This window comes from Nerophis ophidion, linkage group LG01 (assembly GCF_033978795.1).
Source record: "Nerophis ophidion isolate RoL-2023_Sa linkage group LG01, RoL_Noph_v1.0, whole genome shotgun sequence".
In the NCBI taxonomy this organism is placed as follows: domain Eukaryota; kingdom Metazoa; phylum Chordata; class Actinopteri; order Syngnathiformes; family Syngnathidae; genus Nerophis; species Nerophis ophidion.
In genome coordinates, this window is record NC_084611.1 from 23,942,847 (window position 1) to 23,967,941 (window position 25,095).

The window sequence follows — 25,095 nt, forward strand, 5'->3', positions numbered from 1 at the left end:
TTTCCATATTGAAGTTAAAAAGATGAGTGTTTACATCCTCCATGGCTGCATGCTGTTCCCTGTTCAAAGTGCATTGTTTTCTGGAAGAAACATCAACCAACCACGGGCCCCTCCTACATTCCTCCGAAAGCTCTGCGATCCCTTTATTTCATAGAGAAATGGAGATGTCTATCTACTGTTTCCTTATTTTTCTGCAGGAAGGCACTCGACTTGTTGACTTCCTCTCCCCTCCCTTCCTTCCTTTTCTCCGAAGGTACTCATCTGAAAAATGAGAACAAAGTGATTGTTCCTGTTCTCCTTCTTAAGTCCCTCCAAAAAAGCTCATCTGTGGATGGGCCGCAGCATTGTCAGGAGGGAGCAGAAGAGCGAAACGGCAGCACGGAGCCAGGGGCATCACAGCGCTTGCTTGGGTAGGCCACACACATGCACACATCAGTGTAGACTCACACACTTGACACACTTCCATGCCATGTTCCAGACTGGCACATGGGCACAAGGTGGGGCTTCTGTTTTGAATTTCACTCTTTAGACAGCATGTGGAGTTCTTGCTCTGCTGCACCTTTCATGACACAGGTAATCCCTATATTTAATATGTTATCAGGTGGGCAAATAAGATGCCACCACAAAGGCTGAATGGATTTAAAGTGGTGCTTTCTGCACGTACTCCTGTGAATTGCATGTTTTTTTGCAAATTCTTCCATTCATTATTTGGACAATATATTGTGTTTGCAAATGTATTTTTATACCCTAAGGCAGTGGTTCTCAACCTTTTTTCAGTGATGTACCCCCTGTGAAAATTTTTTAAATTCAAGTACCCCCTAATCAGAGCAAAGCATTTTTGGTTGAAAAAAAGAGATAAAGAAGTAAAATACAGCACTATGTCATCAGTTTCTGATGTATTAACTTGTATACCAGAGAAAAATATTGCTCATTTGTAGTGGTCTTTCTTGAACTATTCAGAACAAAATATATACAAATAACTAAAAACTTTTTGAAAAATAAAGAAGTGTTTCAATTATAAATAAAGATTTCTACACATAAAAGTAATCATCAACTTAAAGTGCCCTCTTTGGGGATTGTAATAGAGATCCAGCTGGATTTATGAACTTTATTCTAAACATTTCTTCACAAAAAAAGAAATCTTTAACATCAATATTTATGGAATATGTCCACAAAAAATCTAGCTGTCAACATTGAATATCAATCAATCAATCAATGATTATTTATATAGCCCTAAATCACTAGTGTCTCAAAGGGCTGCACAAGCCACAACACAAACCACAACGACATCCTCGGTATTGCATTGTTGCATTTCTTTTCACAGTTCATGAACTCACATTCCTATTTTGTTGAAGTATTATTCAACAAATAAAGGATTTTAGAATTGTTGCTATTTTTAGAATATTTAAAAAAAAAAATCTCACGTACCCCTTCGCATATTTTCAAGTACCCCCAGGGGTACGGGTACCCCCATTTGAGAACCACTGCCCTAAGGCGCCACACACACCCGTTCACAATTTTAATACACCTGCAGAGTCTCATGCCTTTACATTGATAATAGTGTGTTTACAGCATCGTGTTGTTGTTTGCCTGCAAACTACGCCCACCATAGTACGCATATTATTAACTTAATACCTCATACGTTTTTTGATTAAGCGTTGGATCTCATTAGATCAGTGGTGTCAAACTAATTTTATATCACGGGCCACGTGGAGAAAAATCTACTCCGGACTGGTAAAATCACAGCATGATAACTTAAAAATAAAGACACTTCATGTCAATACGTGGACTTTGGGGTTTGTTTTCCCGAAAGGCAAAGGAAAGTTGGTGCGGGCAAGGCGTGAAGGTAAGGACATACTTATTTATCACTCTAAAAAAAGGAACAAAAGGCGCGCACAAGGCGGAAGTACAAAAACTTGGCTAATGGACAAAAACTCGCACAAAGGCAGAAACCATGAACATGAAACAAAACTCGATAACTGTGGCATGAAGAGACAAAATCGTACGTGGCATGGCAAGAAGCATAACTATGGAGTGTATCAGAGGTAAAGTCGCCAGGCTGACTTCCTGGCAACTTTCGGTTTAAATAATAGTTACATGATTAGTGAAAACAGGTGCGTGACTTGGGGACAGGTGAAAACTAATGCGTTGACATGGAAACAAAGCAAACAAAGAAGTGCAAAAACAGGAAACAGTGGAGTCTTAAGCAAAACAGAACATAACTAAACAAAACCTGATCACAAGACATGACAATTCAGATCGTTTTCTTTGTTTAAAAATAGAACAAGTATATTCTGAATACGTACAAATTCTAATGTTGTTAGGTTTTTTTTTACACTTACATGTTGTATTCTATCTTTATGTGTCGTTTTTTATATTTTCTGAATAAATTATATAATTCATTGGTGTTAATTTTCAATCTATCAAGATAAAAAAATTATATCAAAATCAAATTACATAATTTTATCTATGTAGTTTGATCATTTTCCTCGACTGATGTACTTACATGATGTGGTTTATTTTGTACATACTGGACATAGCATCATCTACAAAGGTACAAAGAATTGCTATTGCAACATCCAGTGGACACATTTAGAACAGCTGTTTCTTTCATTTAAAAATTTCAGGTACATTTTTATACTTAGCAAAGTCATCCCGTGGGACGGATAAAACCTGTTCGCGGGCCTGATCCTGTCCCCAGGCCGTACATTTGACACCCCTGCGGTAAATACTGCAAGTGTACCTTATAAAGTATCAGGTTTTTTTATATGAATCATATTTGCATCACTTTTCATATTATATTAAAAGTTATACTAGGGTTGTCAACGTGTGAAGACATTAGGAAAGGAACAGCTTCTTGAGAAAAATAAAAATAAATCCTTTTAACCTGCTTGGCTAACTTCATTAATGTTTAAAGGCATAAAGATGAGATTTTTGGCTTTTATGAGAAGAGAGCAAACAGAGTCTAAAGTCAAAGTAAAAGTACAAATGATTGTCACACACACACTAGGTGTGGTGAAATTTGTCCTCTGCATTTGACCCATCCCCTTGATCACCCCCTGGGAAGTGAGGGGAGCAGTGGGCAGCAGCAGTGCCGCGCCCCGGAATCATTTTATGGTGATTTAACCCCCAATTCCAACCCTTGATGCTGAGTGCCAAGCAGGGAGGCAATGGGTCCCATCTTGTTATAGTCTTTGGTATGACTCGGCCAGGGTTTGAACTCCCAACCTATACCAATCTCAGGGCGGACACTCTAACCACTAGGCCACTGAGAAGGATACATCAGGATAAAGCAGAAAACAAATTAGCACCAGAAAATCAGTTTTATGTCTTCTAGGGTCACTGTGCCAGATGATTTAAACAAACGTTATTTATATGAAAGTGCAATGCCAACTTTTAAATTATGATCTGCATATTTTCTTAACGTACGGTGATTTGGTTTGTTTTGCATACTGCTTTACAAAAACTGCAGTTTGACCTTGAACTACAGTACCTGTGAAATGGGGTTGTGTTTGCACTTGCTGGATGACTGTATTTTTTTCCACTGACTCTATGGGTGGAAGAGAAAAAAGGAAGTTCGACAGAGACGAGGAAAAAAATGGAGATCCGAAAAGGTGACAGGTGAACAGTTCCTAATTTTTGTGAAAGGAGATCTTTGAGAAAGACAGAAGTGAAAGGTGTCAATGTGGGTGGGTCGACAAATGTATTTTCCCGTGACATGCCCACTCAGTCATGAATTGAAACCAGTTTTGGAGTAGTAAAAATTGAGCAAATGAGTCTAAGATAAGAATATCATTCATATGTCAGTAATGTGTAGCCTGGATAAACATGTGGCTACTCATCATCTTTACTACTGCGTTCCAATCATTATTATTACATACAGTCTTCAGTTCATGTCTTTCTTAGGCATGTTGGCTTGGTGATGTCATGTCTTGGTGATCATGTTTAGTTTGGCAATGTTCTGTTTGGTTTTTGCACTCAGTCCGTTTCTGTTTTTTCACTCCCTGCTTTGTTTCCATGACAACCCATTAGTTTTCACCTGTCCTCATGTCACGCACCTGATTCATTTTGAATTGCGCACCTGTTGTCAATCTTGTCACCCATTTAAGCCTGTTGTTGCCAGGCAGTCAGCCTGGCGACATCACCTTCTATACACCCTTGTTATTCATGCTGATGATCCATGCTGCTTTACTCCATGCTCTTTTCTCGTTCCAAGTAAGTTTTCTTTATTCATGGCATAGTTTGCAAGTTTTGTTTTATGTCCATAGTTTTGCCTTTGTGGTAGTTTTGTTTTCTTAGCCAAGTTTTGAACCTCTGCTGAGAGCGCCTTTCGTTTGTTCCTTTTTTTCGAGTTAAGATTAAAATCATGTTTTTACTTTCACGCCATGTCCGATCCAGTTGCTTTGCACCACGGGAAAACAAATCACACCAAAGTCCTAGTCTTGACAGGTGACAGCGTATCTCAGCATTTACGTCAGTGGTTCTTAACCTTGTTGGAGGTACCAACCCCCACCATATTCATATGTGCATTCACCGAATCTTTCTTTATTGAAAAATAAAATTTTGATTGTTTTTCAAATTCCAGACAGTTACATGTTTTTATTGACTGGTGCACAAAATGAACCGTCCATGAACATCACCTTGTTCAAAGAACAAAACCAACACAGTGCATGAACTCACAACAAATTACACACCTGCAAATCAGATGGAGAACTAGAGGGAACATTGTTTGGGGGTGTCCATAATACGCCAATAGGGAGAAGTTTTTATTTACACAATGCGTCAGGTGTGTCACAGTCTCCACCGAACCCCTGAGGCTTACTCACCGAACCCCTAGGGTTCGATCGAACCCAGATTAAGAACCACTGGTTTACGTGCAATATTACAGTTTTCAACCAACTCTTGTCTCGTTTTTCTACAGAATCAAAATGGAAACGGTCCATTTTTCACCATCCAGAACTCTGTGTTTCCCAGAAGATGCCCGTAAAGGAGACCAGTGCTTTTTCTATTTAACCCCATCACCGCTCATTGTCAAAGCCCCGAAATGTATGTCGCCCACCGGAGACCCCGACAGTCCACCGGGCCCACCTGATTTCTCCCCCAACCACAAGGAGGGGTCCCAAAAACGGAAAAGAACACCAATCAAAATAGACACCCAAGACTCTGAACAGAGAAAAGCTGATGAAGATGAGGAAAGTACCGTACCAAAAACATCAAACCTCTCCTTCCCTTCTCAATTTACGCCTGCCTCGTCCCTGCGACCTATCACAGGCATGATTGAGTTGAACAGGTTTCATCACAGGGCCTTCCGTGTACCTGTGCAGGTGAAACGGGAGCCTCTCAGTCCGCCCCCCATGTGGCCGGTACCTCCATTGCTCATCCACCCGTCATACTTCCCGCCTCTCCATCCCAGTCTCTTCCCATATCCCTTCTTCATGCCTGGCCCCGTCATGCCCTTCCCACCTGGCACGTTCAATGCCCCAGAGGACGTGAGGCCTGGACACCGCAGCCGTGACATCTCCCCTCGAGGCAGGCCGAGCGGCACGGAGAAGATAAGTCTGGACGTCCACGTGGACGACAGCTACTATGTGGACGTGGGCGGCGATCAGAAGCGATGGAAGTGTCGTATGTGTGAAAAGTCGTACACGTCCAAGTACAACCTGGTCACGCATATCCTAGGCCACAAGGGCATCAAGCCCCATGGGTGCCACCTGTGCGGGAAGCTGTTCAAGCAGCTGAGCCACCTACACACACACCTGCTCACCCACCAGGGCATGAGGCCTCACAAATGTCAGGTGTGCCACAAGGCCTTTACCCAAACCAGCCATCTGAAAAGGCACATGATGCAGCATAGCGACGTCAAGCCTTACAGGTACATGTCTCATGTGGGGGGGTGGTTAGGGGTGGTGGGTGTATATTGTATCATACTGGAAGAGTCAGTGTTGCAAGGGGTTCTGGTTATTTGTTCTGTTTATGTTGTGTTACGGTGCAGATGTTCTTCCGAAATGTGTTTGTCATTCTTATTTGGTGTGGGTTCACAGTGTGGGGCATATTTGTAACAGTGTTAAAGTTGTTTATACGGCCACTGTCAGTGTGACCTGTATGGCTGTTGAACAAGTATGCCTTGATTAACGAACAACCCACTACCTCGTTCTTATACTCTGAAAAATACGGTAATTGATGTTTACGGAAATTGGAGAAATTGGAAAAAAATATATTTTTTTTTACTTTTTCCCGGTCATGTCCCACAATTACAGCTATGCACTTGTTGCTAGGCAGAATTCTTGGCCCACATTTATTCATGCAACAATTAAAAAAAATTGCATAGCAATAAGAAAGTTTTTCAGACAACAAAATACACAAATTGGAGATGCATGTTTTTCATTGCACCAGCATCAATGTTAAAGTTTAAGTTAAAGTACCACGGATAGTCACGCACACACTAGGTGTGGTGAAATTATCCTCTGCATTTGACCCATCCCTTTGTTCGAACCCCTGGGAGATGAGGGGAGCAGTGAGCAGCAGCGGCGGCCGCGGCTGGGAATCATTTTGGTGATTTAACCCCCAATTCCAACCCTTGATCCTGAGTCCCAAGCAGGGAGGTAGTGGGTCTCATTTTTATAGTCTTTGGTATGGGGTTTGAATTCACAACCTATCAATCTCAGGGCGGACACACTAACCTCTAGCAGCATATACAACATTCTAAAATACAAAAAAATTGTGTTTTTTGTTTTAAGAAAATCATAAATTTACAGTTGTTTTTCCAGATTTTTTTTTTTTTAATTGAAAATATATGTATTCATTGGACAATATTAATATCACTATTAATTCAATATTTCAAATAAAGCTCACCAAAAATAACTTTGGAATGACCAAAATAATCAACACCATTTTGACATTTAGGATTTGCATTCATTAGGTGCAACAATCTAATGCAATATTTTCATTGTTGTGACATGCTTTTCACTGGTCAACAACAATATACATTAAACACATACATAACACTAAAAAACAATAGATGCCATTTTTCTTTGTTTTTTTTCTGGTTAAAAAGGCAAATCATTTAGGTACATACTTTTTACTGGACGGCAACAAGATGCTCGAAAATAATACAACATCCTAAAACCAACATTTTTATTTTTAACCAAATTAATAAAAAAACAGCAATCACTTTGTACTTTACAATTTTAAAAACCTCAAAATAAATTACTTTTCTGGTTTTTGGATTAAAGGAGGGAGATACATGGTTTTTATTGGACAGCAACTACTCTATGGACAATTTGTACACTATTAAATGTGGGGAAAAAATAAATTTGAAATAGTTTTTTTTGTTCAGTGTTATTGTACATTACAATTTTAAAAACCTCAAAGTAAATTACTTTTCTGGTTTTTGGATTAAACAAAGGAGATACGTGGTTTTCATTGGACAGCAACTACTCTATGGACTATTTATAAGGTATAAAATGTGGGGGGGAAATAAATTAAAAGAATATATTTTTTTGTTCGGTGGCAGTTTTTTAAAATGCAGATAATACATAACTTTTCATTTAAAAGGAGCCATATGTAGTAATGTAGCCAGAAATGGTACTGCAGTCACCGTCAAAATTCTGTAGTCCCCTCCCACTCTCCATGACTGAAGTTGTCAGATACGCAGCCGAATCCGAATCATACTCCAAGGAACTTCAAATGGAAATCGACGAGTCCTACCCTGGTTTATGCTTCTTGCAAGTTGGTTTACCAAGTAATTATGCCACATTTTATTAATGTCGATTAGCCAAATGTATTTGTTAAGTTATGCAGCAATATTTTCGTCGGGAGTCGGGACAGATTGTTGACAATACCTTGCTAAAATGTCTAGTTTAACCACACCATCAAAATAATTATATACAATGATATGTAATATATTAAATTTTGCATAAGCCTACTTTGATGGCAAGTCAAGGCCAACAGAAAAATTACCACCACATTTCGTTCAGCATAACCCCATGTTGTATCCAACCTGGCACACTGCATTCTCTTCCATGTACGCACATCACCATCTTTCCGTGCAGAGTGTGAGTCTATGAGCTAACCCCACGTTGCACAAAAAACACGTTATGCATAAATCATTTAGCCCACTACCATGTCAATACACAAAGTACAAAATCATTACATGTAATGCATTATATTGCACCAAGCAAATACCACCGCATATGTGCCTGATGCACATACAGTTCCAGAAACCGCAATTAGCCGTGCTAAAGTGGGAACACATTTCCTCAGCGTATCAGCATATTGAGAACGCAATAGGCACTGACACTACCCATATCCACACAGGTTTTATTTGTCGAAAATATATTTTGTCCTGTCAGTTGGATGACACATCGACATACAGGCTAACGGGCATATATTTCTCCCGTTAGCATATATGTCGATGTGTCCTTGACCGGGCTAACATGGTAAGCATTCGTTGCACAAACATACTAGGTTTTTTAGACAAGATCATAGACTGTATTGGACAATATGGTTTACATAAAAAAATGTCCATTTCCATTTATTACAAGCAATAAGAGAACGTAAATGCCTTACTTACCTATTAAGGAAGAAATTAGCAAGTTTGGCGACAGATGAAAAAATCTTCTCCGCCTTCAGTCGTCTCCATCTTTCAAAGGCATCCCCGATACAAATCTTCATTTTTTTTCCTGGCTTTATCATAAATAAGCTGAGAATCGTAATGATACCTGTTAGATTTACTCAGGTCTAACATGTTTAGTAACTTTACCAGTGGTAGTAGCCAGACGAAGGTGGCGGCAAACTGGCAACCTGCATGTAACACACTCAGACTTTTTAATTGGTCAAACGATGGAGGGTGAGGCATCGAAACAACGACAATATTTCAGGGCTGTAAATCAAATTTTATAATCAGCATATCCCGGCTGAACTACTACCATTATCAGTTAGAGAGGTATTCAAAAACAACATGATTTATTATTGCTTTTGATATATCAGGGCCATTTAATGATGACTTGACATAAAATTATTACATATGGCACTTTTAATAAAATAATAATAAAATAAAATAAGTATATTTTTGGACACATTTTTTGCTAAATAAAACAATCTTCGCCCCATATAGTTGCAGCGTGTGTGGCAGAGGCTTCGCTTACCCCAGCGAGCTTCGCACCCACGAGCTGAAACACGAGAAAGGCCAAGACAATGTGTGCATCGAGTGCGGCCTAGACTTCCCCACGCTGGCCCAGCTGAAAAGGCACCTGACTGCCCATCGCGGACCTACTTTGTACAGGTGAAGTCCAAACAAATCATGTCCCGAGTTACACACAGACTTCAATGGCTGTTAATGTAGTGATCGTTGAATGTTCCTGTTGTTAATGCAGATGTTCCGAGTGCCAGAAGACTTTCCAGTACCCGAGTCAGCTGCAGAACCACATGATGAAGCACAAAGATATTCGACCGTACATCTGCAGTGAGTGTGGAATGGAGTTCATCCAGTCGCACCACCTCAAGCAGCACACGCTCACTCACAAAGTAGGTTCCATCTTGTAAAATGTGCAATGTTATTTTTTCCCCCATATCTTTAAACAAAAATGATTGCATGAATCTCAATGACAAAAAGAAACATACGTTCTAGTGCTGATCCATATGTTGATGTTTTTGTCTTGGAGGATGTCTGCACTCTTAATGAGTGGTAAACAGCTCAAGAACAAAAAATACCGTACCTCAAGTGCTTCTTTTTTCATTTTTTCATTTTTTTATTAATCAATCCAACAAAATAATACACAATAGTACCATAATAATACAATTCCAAAACAGCAACATTCAGAATAGCAATCAATAGAGCAATTGAGAGGACACACAAACATGACACAAAACAATCCAAAAGTTGTCAAACAAAAGTGAATAATATCAACAACAGTATCAATATTAATAAGAATTCTAACATAGCAGGGATTTTAAATCCCTCATTGACATTATCATCATAGCCATTTATAAAAAATACAAACATTTAAAAAATGAACATTAGTTTCACAGTGGCTTCTTTGATACATTTCCCAAATGCCGCCACAAAAGTGTACCAAAGATAGCAAAATGTTATTATTGTTTATTTCAAACATGCAAACATTTACAATACAATACGCATATTTCACGTATTTACAAAAGTAAGTGTAATGATGACCATAGAATTATTATTAATTATGTTTGTTTCTGTCCTGGCTGTGTAGTGAGACTAAAGTGACAATTGGTTCAAATATATATATATATATATATGTATATTATATATATATATATATATATATATATATATATATATATATATATATATATATATATGTATATATATATATATATATATATATATATATGTATATATATATATATAATACAGTATGTGTGTGTATATATATATATATATATATAATACAGTATGTGTGTATATATATATATATATATATATATATATATATATATAAAATACAGTATGTGTATATATATATATATATATATAGACAAGATCATATATATATGTATATATATATATTTTTTTAAATATATGTATATTTAAAAAATATATATTATATTATATATATATAATAATATATAATATATTTAACATGACAGAGCGTCAAAGTAGGATCTGCGCATGCCTGCGTTTCACCAATCACATGCAGTCACTGGTGACGTTGGACCAATCAAACAGAGCCAGGCGGTCACATGACCCGACTTAAACGTATTGGGGTGTTACCATTTAGTGGTCAATTGTACGGAATATGTACTGTACTGTGCAATCTACTAATAAAAGTATCAATAAAGCAAACAATCAAAAGTGTAAAAGAAAAAAGACACTTTCTTACAACCGTACTTCTCGTCCAAAGCCTAAAGACTGATCGCACAGTTCCTGTTTTCACAATAAAAGTGCCGCTCCATTGCGCCTGCGCTAACAAAATAAGAGTCTCCGAAAGCCAGCGCAAACAAGCTAGCAAGCTACAGAGTTTGCCGCCAATGTATTTCTTGTAAAGTGTATAAAAAAGAATATGGAAGCTGGACAAATAAGATGCCAAAAACCAACGACTTTCATGTGGTTTTATACAGAAAAGAGGAACTTTTTTTCTCCTCCATCTGAAAAAGTAGACGTTATTAGCACTAAAATACAAGTCATCAGAATCAGGTAATACACCAACTTATATTCTTGTCTTCATCAAAGATAGGAATCTATGTGTTAAACATGCATGTATATTCATTAAAACCCCTTTAACATGTCAACAAAAACGGCAAAATACATAAATATAAATTATATACTGTATATATAAATGTATATATATATATATACGATATATGTGTGTATGTATATATGAGGTAGATCAGCTCGACTTGGTCATGTATTAAGTAATTGATTAACGTTGAAAAACTTATTGGGGTGTTACCATTTAGTGGTCAATTGTATGGAATATGTACTGTACTGTGTAATCTACTAATAAAAGTTTCAATCAATCAATCAATCAATCAATCAATCAATCAATGCCTATTGAGCCTATGGTGCTGTAAGTTATTGTGGCTCAATGTGCCTTAATTTTTTTTATTTTAATGTACTATTATTTAAAATATATTATTGTTTTAGTTGCTTAAGAGATATTCATGGCTCTGAATGTGCTCATTGCTATTTTTATGTTTTTGTGCATTATTTGTTGCCGTAATCAGGTTACTCAGTACTTGAGTAGTTTTTTCACAACATACTTTTTACTTTTACTCAAGTAAATATTTGGGTGACTACTCCTTACTTTTATTTGTGTAATAAGTCTCTAAAGTAACAGTATTCTTACTTGAGTACAATTTCTAGCTCCTCTACCCACCTCTGTATACATATATATATATATATATATATATATATATATATATATATATATATATATATATATATATATATACATATATATATATATATATATATATATATATATATATATATATATATATATATGTTAGGGGTGTGGGAAAAAATCGATTTGAATTTGAATCGCGATTCTCACGTGCAATTCAGAATCGATTCTTAATTTAAAAAAAAAAAAATTTTTTTTTTTAATCAATCCAACAAACCAATACACAGCAATACCATGACAATGCAATCCAATTCCAAAACCAAACCTGACCCAGTAACACTCAAAACTGCAATAAACAGAGCAATTGAGAGAAGACACAAACACAACACAGAACAAACCAAATGTAATGAAACAAAAATAAATATCATCAACAACAGTATCAATATTAGTTATAATTTCAGAATAGCAGTGATTAAAAATCCTTCATTGACATTATCATTAGACATTTCTAAGAAGAAAAAAAAAGAACTACTTGTCCAATATTTTCACACAGATAAATTAACATTATTGCAATTAGTTGATAAAACATTGTCCTTTACAAGTATAATCAATCAATCAATCAATCAATCAATGTTTATATATATATAGCCCCAAATCACAAATGTCTCAAAGGACTGCACAAATCATTACGACTACGACATCCTCGGAAGAACCCACAAAAGGGCAAGGAAAACTCACACCCAGTGGGCAGGGAGAATTCACATCCAGTGGGACACCAGTGACAATGCTGACTATGAGAAACCTTGGAGAGGACCTCAGATGTGGGCAACCCCCCCTCTCTAGGGGACCAAAAGCAATGGATGTCGAGCGGGTCTAACATGATACTGTGAAAGTTCAATCCATAGTGGCTCCAACACAGCCGTGAGAGTTCAGTTCAAGCGGATCCAAGACAGCAGCGAGAGTCCCGTCCACAGGAAACCATCTCAAGCGGATCAGCAGCGTAGAGACGTCCCCAACCGATACAGGCGAGCGGTCCATCCTGGGTCCCGACGATCGGTCCATCCTGGGTCTCGACTCTGGACAGCCAGTACTTCATCCATGGTCATCGGACCGGACCCCCTCCACAAGGGAGGGGGGGACATAGGAGAAAGAAAAGAAGCGGCAGATCAACTGGTCTAAAAAGGAGGTCTATTTAAAGGCTAGAGTATACAGATGAGTTTTAAGGTGAGACTTAAATGCTTCTACTGAGGTGGCATCTCGAACTGTTACCGGGAGGGCATTCCAGAGTACTGGAGCCCGAACGGAAAACGCTCTATAGCCCGCAGACTTTTTTTGGGCTCTAGGAATAACTAATAAGCCGGAGTCTTTTGAACGCAGATTTCTTGCCGGGACATACGGTACAATACAATCGGCAAGATAGGCTGGAGCTAGACCGTGTAGTATTTTATACGTAAGTAATAAAACCTTAAAGTCACATCTTAAGTGCACAGGAAGCCAGTGCAGGTGAGCCAGTACAGGCGTAATATGATCAAACTTTCTTGTTCTTGTCAAAAGTCTAGCAGCCGCATTTTGTACCAACTGTAATCTTTTAATGCTAGACATGGGGAGACCCGAAAATAATACGTTACAGTAATCGAGACGAGACGTAACAAACGCATGGATAATGATCTCGGCGTCTTTAGTGGACAAAATGGAGCGAATTTTAGCGATATTATGGAGATGAAAGAAGGCCGTTTTAGTAACGCTTTTAATGTGTGACTCAAAGGAGAGAGTTGGGTCGAAGATAATACCCAGATTTTTTACAGAGTCACCTTGTTTTATTATTTGGTTGTCAAATGTTAAAGTTGTATTATTAAATAGAGGTCGGTGTCTAGCAGGACCGATAATCAGCATTTCCGTTTTTTTGGCATTAAGTTGCAAAAAGTTAGCGGACATCCATTGTTTAATTTCATTAAGACACGCTTCCAACTGACTACAGTCCGGCGTGTTGGTCAGCTTTAGGGGCATGTAGAGTTGGGTGTCATCAGCATAACAGTGAAAGCTAATACCGTATTTGCGTATGACGTCACCCAGCGGCAGAAATCTGCGTTCAAAAGACTCCGGCTTATTAGTGATTCCTAGAGCCCCAAAAAATATATATATCCATATATATATCCATCCATCCATCCATTTTCTACCGCTAATTCCCTTTCGGGGTCGCTGGCGCCTATCTCAGCTACAATCGGGCGGAAGGCAGGGTACACCCTGGACAAGTCGCCACCACATCGCAGTATATAGGAAGTTAGTTGCAAAGTCTTTTTGTGTACAAACTCCCCTTTCAATTGTCACTTTTCACGAAAGTTTGGGCCACATTTGATAGTTTTACAATTAAATGCAGTTACCTTATTTTTACGCTTAAGAGCACAATGACACTTGAAAGTGTATGTACAAGTTACGGCGGCGACAGTTTACCCATTATTTCCTATGGAAGAAATTCATGCGTATTGACTAGATTGTAATCAGTTAGAAGTTGGGGCTAAGTGGGTATAATTGACCAGCAAAGGCAGGCTTAAATAATGCCTCTGATTAGTACTCTGGGAACAGGTGAGCGTCCTGAACACCAATCAGAGGAAGGTGAAAATTACAAGTAGCCAAGGCAACCAAACAAACTCAAGGGTGCACAACATCAGGAACTAAGGGAGTCCAAAACTAACAGAAAATAACAAAAGCATGATCCAGGCCACGGATCATGACACATCCTATCAGTCGCCAGCAGACATTATAAAGTAAGTGATGTTCTATTATGTTTGCTGGCTCTCATTAAGTCTGTAATGAGCAGAAATCAGTGATGTGTTGGTGCTTTTTGGATGCTTTTTTATTTGGTTTTATGGCCGGAAGAGAGGACCTAGCTTTCATTGGCTCCGCTGTAAGCGGACTTGTATTTATGCTTATTTTCGTGTTTATTTACAAGTTAGAATGTGTTTTAAAAAAACAATACATCTGTTGTCATGTCTTTCATAATAACTGTGAAACAATAGGCAACATTAAAAAAAAAAAGTGCAGTTCTCCTTTAAGTATGTCTGAGCACCTACACTCACCTCATAAATGTAAAATGGTTCAATACACATGGATAGCATCAACTGTAACTTCGAACACTGCACTCGACATGAATGTCATCAAAGCTTACCTATAAGCATTCACACACAGCACCAGCATTTTGGAACATGGACAGGTGATAGAAAAATGTACAAATTAAATACATCTATGTTTGGTAGTATAGGAGAAAGCTATGTACCGGTTTAACTTTTGCATCTCATTGCACATAACTGTGGTGCGTTCAAAAACCCTTCACTAAAGTTACAAACTGAGGTGTCCCTAGCTTTTAAATATATAGAGACTCCCTGCAGATGCACTAAAAATTATTTAATGATGATGATGTATTATTATGATTCATATCATCCACAGATAGTAATCCTAAATGAATCAGATAATCCATACTTTATTCTATGACAGGGGTGTCAAACATACGGCCCGCAGGCCAGATGAGCCCCGCAAAAAAGGATGTATCCGGCCCGCGGGTGGAGTTTGCTAAGTATAAAAATAAGCCAACATTTTTTAATGAAAATGTGTCCACTAGATGTCGCAATAGCAATTATTTGTATCTTAATAGATGATATGTAAAAAAAACAACACATGATGTTGGTGCACCAGTCCAGGTAAATGAGCAAACTACATAAATAACATCCTGTAATTTGATTTTGATATTAGTTTTTTTATCTTGATAGATTGAAAATGAGCACCAATGATTCGACTTATGAACATTATCACATAATCTATTCAGAAAGTATAAATAAAGGCAAATAAAGACTGAATACTATTAACCGCAACATGTAAATGTAAAAAAAACAACAACATTATGATTTTTACATTTTCAGAATGTGCTTGTTCTCTTTTTAAACAAAGAAAACAATCTGAAGTTGTCTTTATTTCTAAGTTATCGTGCCGTGATTTTACCAGCCCGGCCCACTTGGGAGTAGATTTTTCTCCATGTGGCCCCTGATCCAAAATGAGTTTGACACCGATGCTCTATGAAGTAAAGAAAAAATTGACATATTTGTAATTTTGTTAAAGTCCATCCATCAATCCATTGTCTACCGCTTTTCCCTATTGTGTTCGCGGGGAGTCGCTGGAGCCTATCTCAGATGCATTTGGGCGTAAGGCGTAAATAATGTATTATTAAAATTCATATTTTGGTCACTTTATATTGAATTTGTTGCCACATTTTTTGACAAAACAAAAACAAAAACAAACAAACAAACAAAAACAACAATGTCAAAATACAAATTAACGTTTTTACATGTGTTTTAAAAAGCTGTTTTTTTAAAAACCAAATCCATGCAATGGTTAGTATTTTAATGCATGCAACTATATCAACTGTGTGTGTATGGGGCAGCAACATTGATTTTAGGGTGGGATGGGGGGCCTTTCTGGATAGATAGATAGATAGATAGATAGATAGATGGATAGATAGATAGATAGATAGATAGATAGATGGATAGATAGATAGATAGATAGATAGATAGATAGATAGATAGATAGATAGATAGATAGATAGATAGATAGATAGATAGATAGATAGATGTGTGGATGATAGATGATAGATAGATAGATAGATAGATAAATAGATAGATAGATAGATAGATAGATAGATAGATAGATAGATAGATAGATAGATAGATGGATAGATAGATAGATAGATAGATAGATAGATAGATAGATAGATAGATAGATAGATAGTACTTTATTGATTCCTTCTGGAGAGTTCCCTCAGGAAAATTTTAATTCCAGCAGCAGTGTACAGAATTTAGATATAATTTAAAAAGTAAATAATGGAGGTATAAATGAAAATAAAATATAACAATAACAATAAAAATAAAAAGTAACAATAAGAATGAAAATAAAACAGTAAAAATAAGAATATAACAAGAGGTCCTAGGCAGTGGTGACCATGTTATGAAAAAAAGAAAAAAAAAAGAAGAATACAAACGGTAATATTGTCGATTATATGAACGTTTTGTGATTTTCCCAGGAGACTCCCGAATTTCAGTGCCCCTCCCAAAAATCTCCCGGGGTAACCATTCTCCCGAATTTCTCCTGATTTCCACCCATACAACAATATTGGGGGCGTGTCTTGAAGGCACTGCCACACAACATTCGGATTCCCATCATGCATTGCCTCAAAACTATGGCAAGTAGTAATGTCCAAAAACATAACAGAGACGAAGCAGAAAAACGAAGAAGAGACATGGCGACGACGAGTAAGAAGAAGAAGTACGATTGCAAGTTCCAAAATGATTGGAAAAAAATAATTTCAGTTCATCCAGGACAGCTTGAAGGGGAAGGGGTATGCTGCCTGCAAATTTTGTAGATCAGACTTCTACATTGAACCCGGTGGCCAAACGGATATACTCATTCAGTAACTATATATATATATATATATATATATATATATATATATATACACATGTATGTATGTTTGGGGAAAAATCACAAGACTACTTCATCTCTACAGAACTGTTGATATATAATAAACGGTTTCTCTTTTAAGCATAGGTTGCAATCTTTATGTATCACCCAGACCTGTCATCCCTCAACAAGCGCAGTGAAATCATATCAGCATGCCGTCACAGACGGAAACACCTCCTAGGTAACACATGAGTCAATCACCACGCCCCTACGCCTGCCTGTACCTACCCACTCTGTGCCCTATAAAAAACATTGTATGCTAATGCTTCCATTAAAATCTCCTGATGATTGAGGGAACCCCTCATGAAACAGTTCTGTAGAGATGAAGTAGTCTTGTGATTTTTCCCCACACATACATATTGCGCTCTACCACGGTATCGAGCACTATTCTCTGGATAATCCAATTAAGATATACCCGTATACATACATACATATATATATATAAAATAAATACTTGAAAATATATACACATCCCCACCTCAGCCCCCACTTCTCCCATCTCCCGAATTCGGAGGTCTCAGGGTTGGCAAGTATGGATGTTGGTGCTACTCCCCTGACCATGCACAACCATTCATGCGTTTTTAAACATGTTGTGAGAAAGTAAGATTTAACTGTCTGTTCTCAGGGCGTGAAGGAGCACAAGTGTGGCATCTGTGGCCGCGAGTTCACTCTGCTCGCCAACATGAAGCGTCACACGCTCATCCACACCAACGTGAGGGCCTACCAGTGCCACAAGTGCTTCAAGAGCTTCGTCCAGAAGCAGACGCTCAAGGCCCACATGATCGTCCACTCCGACGTCAAACCTTACAAGTGCAAGGTGGGCGATCCCGCGGCGTGAGCTGAACGCGTCTATAAAAAGGCTGATTTGACCTCAGTGTTTAGAAACAAGTGACTGAGAGCATGACCAGATAGCAGGGAGGCTTTTGGCCTTCTCGCTCATAGGAAGGATATCGCCGCACAAAACCGCCTCTCTAACAATGGCCTCCAGCCTCCCCGGAGAACGAGGCCCACAAATAGATTTCATCTCGCTTTCTCTGCTGCCTGCTATGTGGCGGGGGGCTTCCTGTTTTCTCACGGTCCTCTCGGACAGTTTAGAGTCCCTCTCTCCTCCTGAAGGAAAGGAACACCCTAATAAAAAAGAATGAAGAGGAAGGACAGCGGAGGAGTTGCCCTTCCCTGTTCTGTTGCTTCCTCTTGCTCCGTCCCTCTGTTTTTTCTTCTTCTTGTGTACACGTGTGTGTGCATGATGATGAGAAGCGGAGAGAAGACGGACGGAGAGGAAACGAGGAAATCAAGGACGACGTTGGCGGGGGTTAGAGCGGGTGTATCAAAGTGGTTGTTTGGGATTACGTGTGGTCAAAATGCAGAAAATTTGGCATAACATTAACAGAAAACTGCACTTTTGGGCGGATTTTTTCATAAAGTTAAAGTTAGAGTACCACTGATTATCACACACATACTAAATGTGGCGAAATTATTCTCTGCACACCTTGATCACCCCCTGGGAGGTGAGGGGAGCAGTGAGCAGCAGCGGTGCCGCGCCCGGGAATCATTTATGGTGATTTAACCCCCAATTCCAACCCTTAATGCTGAGTGCCAAGCAGGGAGGTAATTGGTCCCATTTTTATAGTCTTTGGTATGACTTGGCCGGGATTTGAACTCACGACCTACCGATCTAGTACGGGGTGGCTAAGAATTCAGGTAATAGGGAGTCATTTTTTCTGCCTAAAAAACCCTCTAAAAACATCCTGCAAAGTTTTATATACATGCTTAACATGTATTAATAAACACATTCATGTTAACATGTCGCCCTGCGATGAGGTGGCGACTTGTCCAGGGTGTACTCCGCCTTCCGCCCGATTGTAGCTGAGATAGGCGCCAGCGCCCCCCACGACCCCAAAAAGGGAATAAGCGGTAGAAAATGGATGGATGGATATTAACATGTCATATTTAAAGTATTTTGGTCATTTCAAGCATTACTGTAAATTTGATTGCATGATATATATTAGGGCTGTCAAGTCATTTTTTGTCAGATTAATCACAACCTTGATCCATGATTAATCATTATAGATCATTTGTTTAAGGAAATACTCCAATACTTCGATACAAATGCCATTTTGTAGTCAGAATGTCATGCGAATCGTTATTTTTTTAATGTTTTACTGAACTGCAGGTCATCGATTTGCTCAAAAGTTTGTGACGATAAGTGTGCATTTTGAAAGTCTTTGCACAAAAAGCAAACAATGTATACCAGGGGTCCCCAAACTACGGCCCATGGGAAGTCCCAAGTTAAAAAAATTAAATAAATAAATGAATAAATAAATAAATATATATATATATATATATATATATATATATATATATATATATATATATATATATATACATATATGTGTGTGTGTGTGTGGGAAAAATCACAAGACTACTTCATCTCTACAGAACTGTTTCATGAGTGATTCCCTCAATCATCAGGAGATTTTAATGGAAGCATTCACATACAATGGTTTATATAAGGCACAGAGTGGGTGGGTACGGGCAGGCGTAGGGAAGTGGTGATTGGCTCATGTGTTACCTAGGAGGTGTTTCCGTCTGTGGCGGCATGTTGAAATGATTTCACTGCGCTTGTTGAGGGATGACAGGTCTGGAGGATTTATAATAAAAGTTTCTCTTTTAAGCATAGGTTGCATCTTTTATTACCACTGTTGTAAGGTGTGCTAGATGCAAGAATTTGCCATGTTATTGAATATTCAGCATTATTGTCTTTGTGGTTCCAAATGTGCTTGCTGAGTTCTGTAGAATTCCGCAAAGTCTAGTTTCTAAAGGAGGCCTTGTGATTATTCCATCTGGCTTTAAACGCTCCTTCGGTTAATCCTACGTACGTGTCGGATGTGCTAATGTCCTTGCGTGTTACCTTTGCTTGGTAAACGACTGATGTTTGTAAGCACCCCCCGTTGAGAGGGCAATCAGGTTTCTTGCGACAGTTACATTCCTTATTGGTTTCAGAGTCGTTATATATATATCTTAATTAGATTATCCAGAGAATAGTGCTCGATACCGTGGTAAAGCGCAATATATGTATGTGTGGGAAAAATCACAAGACTACTTCATCTCTACAGAACTGTTTCATAAGGGATTCCCTCAATCGTCAGGAGATTGTGAATGAAGGGCGACATTTTTAAAAAGTGCAGATTTTTTAAGCAACTCTCACACACCTCTGTGAGATACAGTCGTATCTTTGTTGGAACATGCTACTGCACCCTTGTTTAAATAACAGTACTCTCTCCAGTTGAGCCTCACGCCACAACTTAACAAACTATTTACTTTTTGCAAGATGTTTGATGGTGTGGCATTGTCTGTGTGTTGCCTTGCAGCTTTGTGGGAAAGAGTTCAACAGGATGCACAACTTAATGGGCCACATGCACCTCCACTCTGACAGCAAGCCCTTCAAATGTCTCTACTGTCCCAGCAAGTTCACGCTAAAGGGAAACCTCACCAGACACATGAAGGTGAAACACGGCATCATGGACAGAGGGCTGGATGAAAGATGTAAGAGCACAAATATGACATTGATATGACAAATTTAGCATCAATAGATCACTTTAGGTTTATCAGACATTGTTCTTTTTTATCTTGACCAACCACACATTTTAGCTAATTAGTTAACCAACCAAAGTAAGGTTTATACCACAGCAGCCCAAAATTTACCTATTTTTGGTAATCACCAAAACTTTTATCTATGGTTTTATGGCCTGTATTTTTATAATGCTAATATATTAAATAATTAGAATTAAGTTTCCAACTTACTGTTTTACTAAATAAATGCGGTTTTATATATATATATATATATATATATATATATATATATATATATATATATATATATATATATATATATGTATATATATATATATATATGTATATATATTATGACAGTATATTTTCAATGATTATAATTGTATGTATGTGTGTGTTTATACAGTATATTGTGTATACACTATATATATAATTTTATGACAGTATATTTTCAATGTTTATAATTGTATATATAAATATGTATTAGGGCTGTGAATCTTTTGGTGTCCCACGATTCAATTCAAAATCGATTCTTGGGGTCACAATTCTATAATATATCGATTTTTTTCGATTCGATTCGATTCTTGATTCAAAAACGATATTTTTCCGATTCAAAACGATTCTGTATTCATTCAATAGATAGGATTTCAGCAGGATCTACCCCAGTCTGCTGACATGCTAGCAGAGTAGTAGATTTTTTTTTTATAAAAAAGCTTGTATAATTGTAAAGGACAATGTTTTATCAACTGATTGGAATAATGTAAATTTGTTTTAACTATTAAACGAACCAAAAATATGACTTATTTTATCTTTGTGAAAACATCGGACACAGTGTGTTGTCAAGCTTATGAAATGCGATGCAAGTGTAAGCCACTGTGACACTATTGTTCTTTTTTATTATTTTTATTGTTGATAATATACATTTTTGTTTCATTTTGGTTTGTTCTGTGTCGTGTTTGCCTCCTCTCAATTGCTCTGTTTATTGAAGTTCTGAGTGTTGCTGGGTCAGGTTTGGTTTTGGAATTGGATTGCATTGTTATGGTATTGCTATGTAGTGGTTTGTTGGATTGATTAAAAAAAATAAAAAATAAAATAAATAAATAAAAAAATATATATATTTTTTAAAAAAGAGAATCGATTCTGAATCGCACAACGTAAACAATTCGATTCGTATTCGAATCGATTTTTTCGCACACGTCTAATATGTATACATATTTGTGTGAGTATATATACATACATATATATCTATTCATATGTGTGTATATATACAGTATTGTGTATACACTATATATATTTAATTTTATGACAGTATACTTTCTATGTTTGTAATTGTATATATATAGATATGTACCGGTATACGTACTGTACATGTGTGTGTGTATATATAATATGATGACAGTGTATTTTCTATGTTTATAATTGTAAAAAAAAATGTATTTAATGTAAACTTAAAGGCCTACTGAAATTAGATTTTCTTATTTAAACGGGGATAGCAGGTCCATTCTATGTGTCATACTTGATCACTTCGCGATATTGCCATATTTTTGCTGAAAGGATTTAGTAGAGGACATCCACGATAAAGTTTGCAACTGGAGAAAGCCCTGCCTTTGCCGGAAGTGGCAGACGATGACGTCACATGTTGATGGCGCCGCACATCTTCACATTGTTTTTAACGGGAGCCTCCAACAAAAACAGCTATTTGGACCGAGAAAACAACAGTTTCCCCATTAATTTGAGCGAGGATGAAAGATTTGTGTTTGAGGATATTGATAGCGACGGAATAGAAAAAAAAAAAAACGTGATTGCATTGGGACGGATTCAGATGTTTTTAGAGACATTAACTAGGATAGTTCTGGGAAATCCCTTATCTTTCTATTGTGTTGCTAGTGTTTTAGTGAGTTTAACAGTACCTGATAGTCGGAGGTGTGTATTCACGGGTGTCTTGACGCGCAGTGTCTCAGGGAAGTCGACGGCAGCTTTATGGGCGGCACAAGCTCAGCTGATCTCCCGTAAGAAGTGACTTTTTACCACAATTTTTTCACCGAAACCTGCTGGTTGATATTCGGTTGGGATCCATGTTCGCTGTGATCCATAGTAAAGTTTAACCTCCGTGAATTTTAAACAAGGCATGTTTTGATGGCTAAAGGCTAAAGCTTCCCAACTCCATCTTTCTACTTTGACTTCTCCAATATTAATTGAACAAATTGCAAAGAATTCAGCAACACAGATCTCCAAAATACTGTGTAATTATGCGGTTAAAGCGGATGACTTTTAGCTGTGTGTGTGCGCAGCGCTCATATTTCCTAACAGCCTGTGACGTCAAGCGTATACGTCATCATTACACGACGTTTTCAAGACGAAACTCCCGGGAAATTTAAAATTGCAATTTAGTAAACTAAAAAGGCGGTATTGGCATGTGTTGCAATGTTAATATTTCATCATTGATATATAAACTATCAGATTGCGTGGTGGGTAGTAGTGGGTTTCTGTAGGCCTTTAAGTAGAACGTCGTTTGATGGCGCTATTCACAGGCAAAAAAAAAAGAGTGCTGTAGCTATTAATCCAGCGGAAGGGGCTATTCGGCAAATCAATTCACTTACTTTAATATTTTCCAGCAGGAAGATGCTTTAACAGGATGGTATGTTATACTGTATACCTGTAATTGTTTCTTAATGTGTAAAACATAATTTAAAAATGTATTAAATAACAGCTTAATTTCTTTATTCCAGTGTTCAGACAAAGGGACCGGTTCCGTCTCTCCTCTCCCATGAGTCTCCTGGGCCATTTCAACCAAAAGAAGCCATTCGATCTTTCCCAAAAGCCCCCAAGCCTCCCCGGCCATCATTTCCCCCAGTCTGACGGCGAAAGCGTGCCTGGCAGCTCCTGTCAGGAGGAAGATGATGAGAGCTTGTACAGACGCAGCCAGTACAGCCCTGAAGAGGCTCATGGACAGGACGCCTTGGGGGGTCTGGAGGTCGGAGCGCGGGGGTCTCCAGCTCAACTCAGGCAGGAAGAGCAGCACCAGAGGGAGTCACATGGACAGGGTCACTTGAATGCCACTTGGAGACAGGCTGTGTCTCCTTACAAGGTCGCTCACGGCAAGTCACATGACCCCAGTGATGATTCGGAGATGGAGGAAGACACACGTTGCCACCATCAGAAGCTTCTGAAAGAATTGTTGGACAGGGAAGACACATTAAAGGAAGACAAGGAAGAAGAGTGACAAGAGGTTTTGCTGAATGTTGTATGTAGAAAAGCATTGGAGAGGATGTTTTACAGGCAGAGGGAAGTGTTTGTTTTTATTGCATGCACATCAATTGAAGCTGTGAATATACATCTTGTACATAATCATTTTAAAATTGTTCTCAGGTATTTGCAATGTACACCAAAGTGGTAATAATAATAAAAAAATTAAAAATCACAGCTTCTTATTCTATCTCCTCAAATGGAGGGCATCCGTGCTAAGAAACTAATTTCTATATTAATGCCACGCCTCAAATAGTGAAGTGAATTATATTTATATAGCGCTTTTCTCTAGTGACTCAAAGTGCTTTACATAGTGAAACCCAATGTCTAAGTTACATTTAAACCAGTGTGGGTGGCACTGGGAGCAGGTGGGTAAAGTGTCTTGCCCAAGGACACAATGGCAGTGACTAGGATGGCGGAAGCGGGAATCGAACCTGCAACCCTCAAGTTGCTGGCACGGTTGCTCTACCAACCGAGCTTTACTGCCCCATACCCAAATAGAAGCTGCACTAACTTAGACTTAGACTAACTTTAATGATCCACAAGAGAAATTGTTCCACACAGTAGCCCAGTTACAAAGGATGGAAAGGATCGGGCACACAAGGGTGCAAAAAGAGGGCGAAATACAAAAGGTAAAAAGTAGACAAAAAATGTTCCATAGTAGCAATATAGAATTTAACATATCTGTAATATTTACATATTATACATAGAGTATATAATATATATATTGATATATTATTATATTAAAGTTAAAGGCCTACTGAAATTAGATTTTCTTATTTAAACAGGGAAAGCAGGTCCATTCTATGTCATACTTGATCATTTCGCAATATTGCCATATTTTTGCTGAAAGGATTTACTAGAGAACATTGATGATAAAGTTCACAACTTTTGGTGCTGATTAAAAAGCCTTGCCTTTACCGGAAGTAGCAGACGATGTGCGCGTGACGTCACGGGT

General features: G+C 38.0%; 1 protein-coding gene across 4 annotated transcripts; it reads left to right on the top strand.

Moving 5' to 3' along the window:
• Nucleotides 1–252: 252 nt before the first annotated feature.
• znf366 (zinc finger protein 366) lies at nucleotides 253–24,312 on the top strand. 4 transcript variants are annotated; one of them, XM_061899154.1, is made up of 7 exons: nucleotides 253–410; nucleotides 4,922–5,872; nucleotides 9,116–9,283; nucleotides 9,375–9,525; nucleotides 17,944–18,135; nucleotides 20,690–20,864; nucleotides 23,621–24,312. In XM_061899154.1, the coding sequence occupies exons 2-7, from the start codon at nucleotides 4,929–4,931 to the stop codon at nucleotides 24,112–24,114; spliced, it is 2,124 nt and encodes a 707-aa protein (XP_061755138.1). In that variant the 5' UTR covers nucleotides 253–410; nucleotides 4,922–4,928; the 3' UTR covers nucleotides 24,115–24,312. The 4 variants fall into 4 exon arrangements, with proteins under 4 accessions (XP_061755138.1, XP_061755133.1, XP_061755154.1 ...); XM_061899149.1 differs by having other exon boundaries at nucleotides 409–497; XM_061899170.1 differs by having other exon boundaries at nucleotides 409–497; nucleotides 20,690–20,824; nucleotides 23,621–23,801.
• The last annotated feature ends 783 nt before the right edge of the window (nucleotides 24,313–25,095 follow it).

Coding starts and splice junctions, on each gene's coding strand:
- znf366 (XM_061899149.1), top strand. Junction 9,284..9,374: donor CGCGGACCTACTTTGTACAG/GTGAAGTCCAAA, acceptor TTGTTAATGCAG/ATGTTCCGAGTGCCAGAAGA. Junction 20,865..23,620: donor CAGAGGGCTGGATGAAAGAT/GTAAGAGCACAA, acceptor TCTTTATTCCAG/TGTTCAGACAAAGGGACCGG.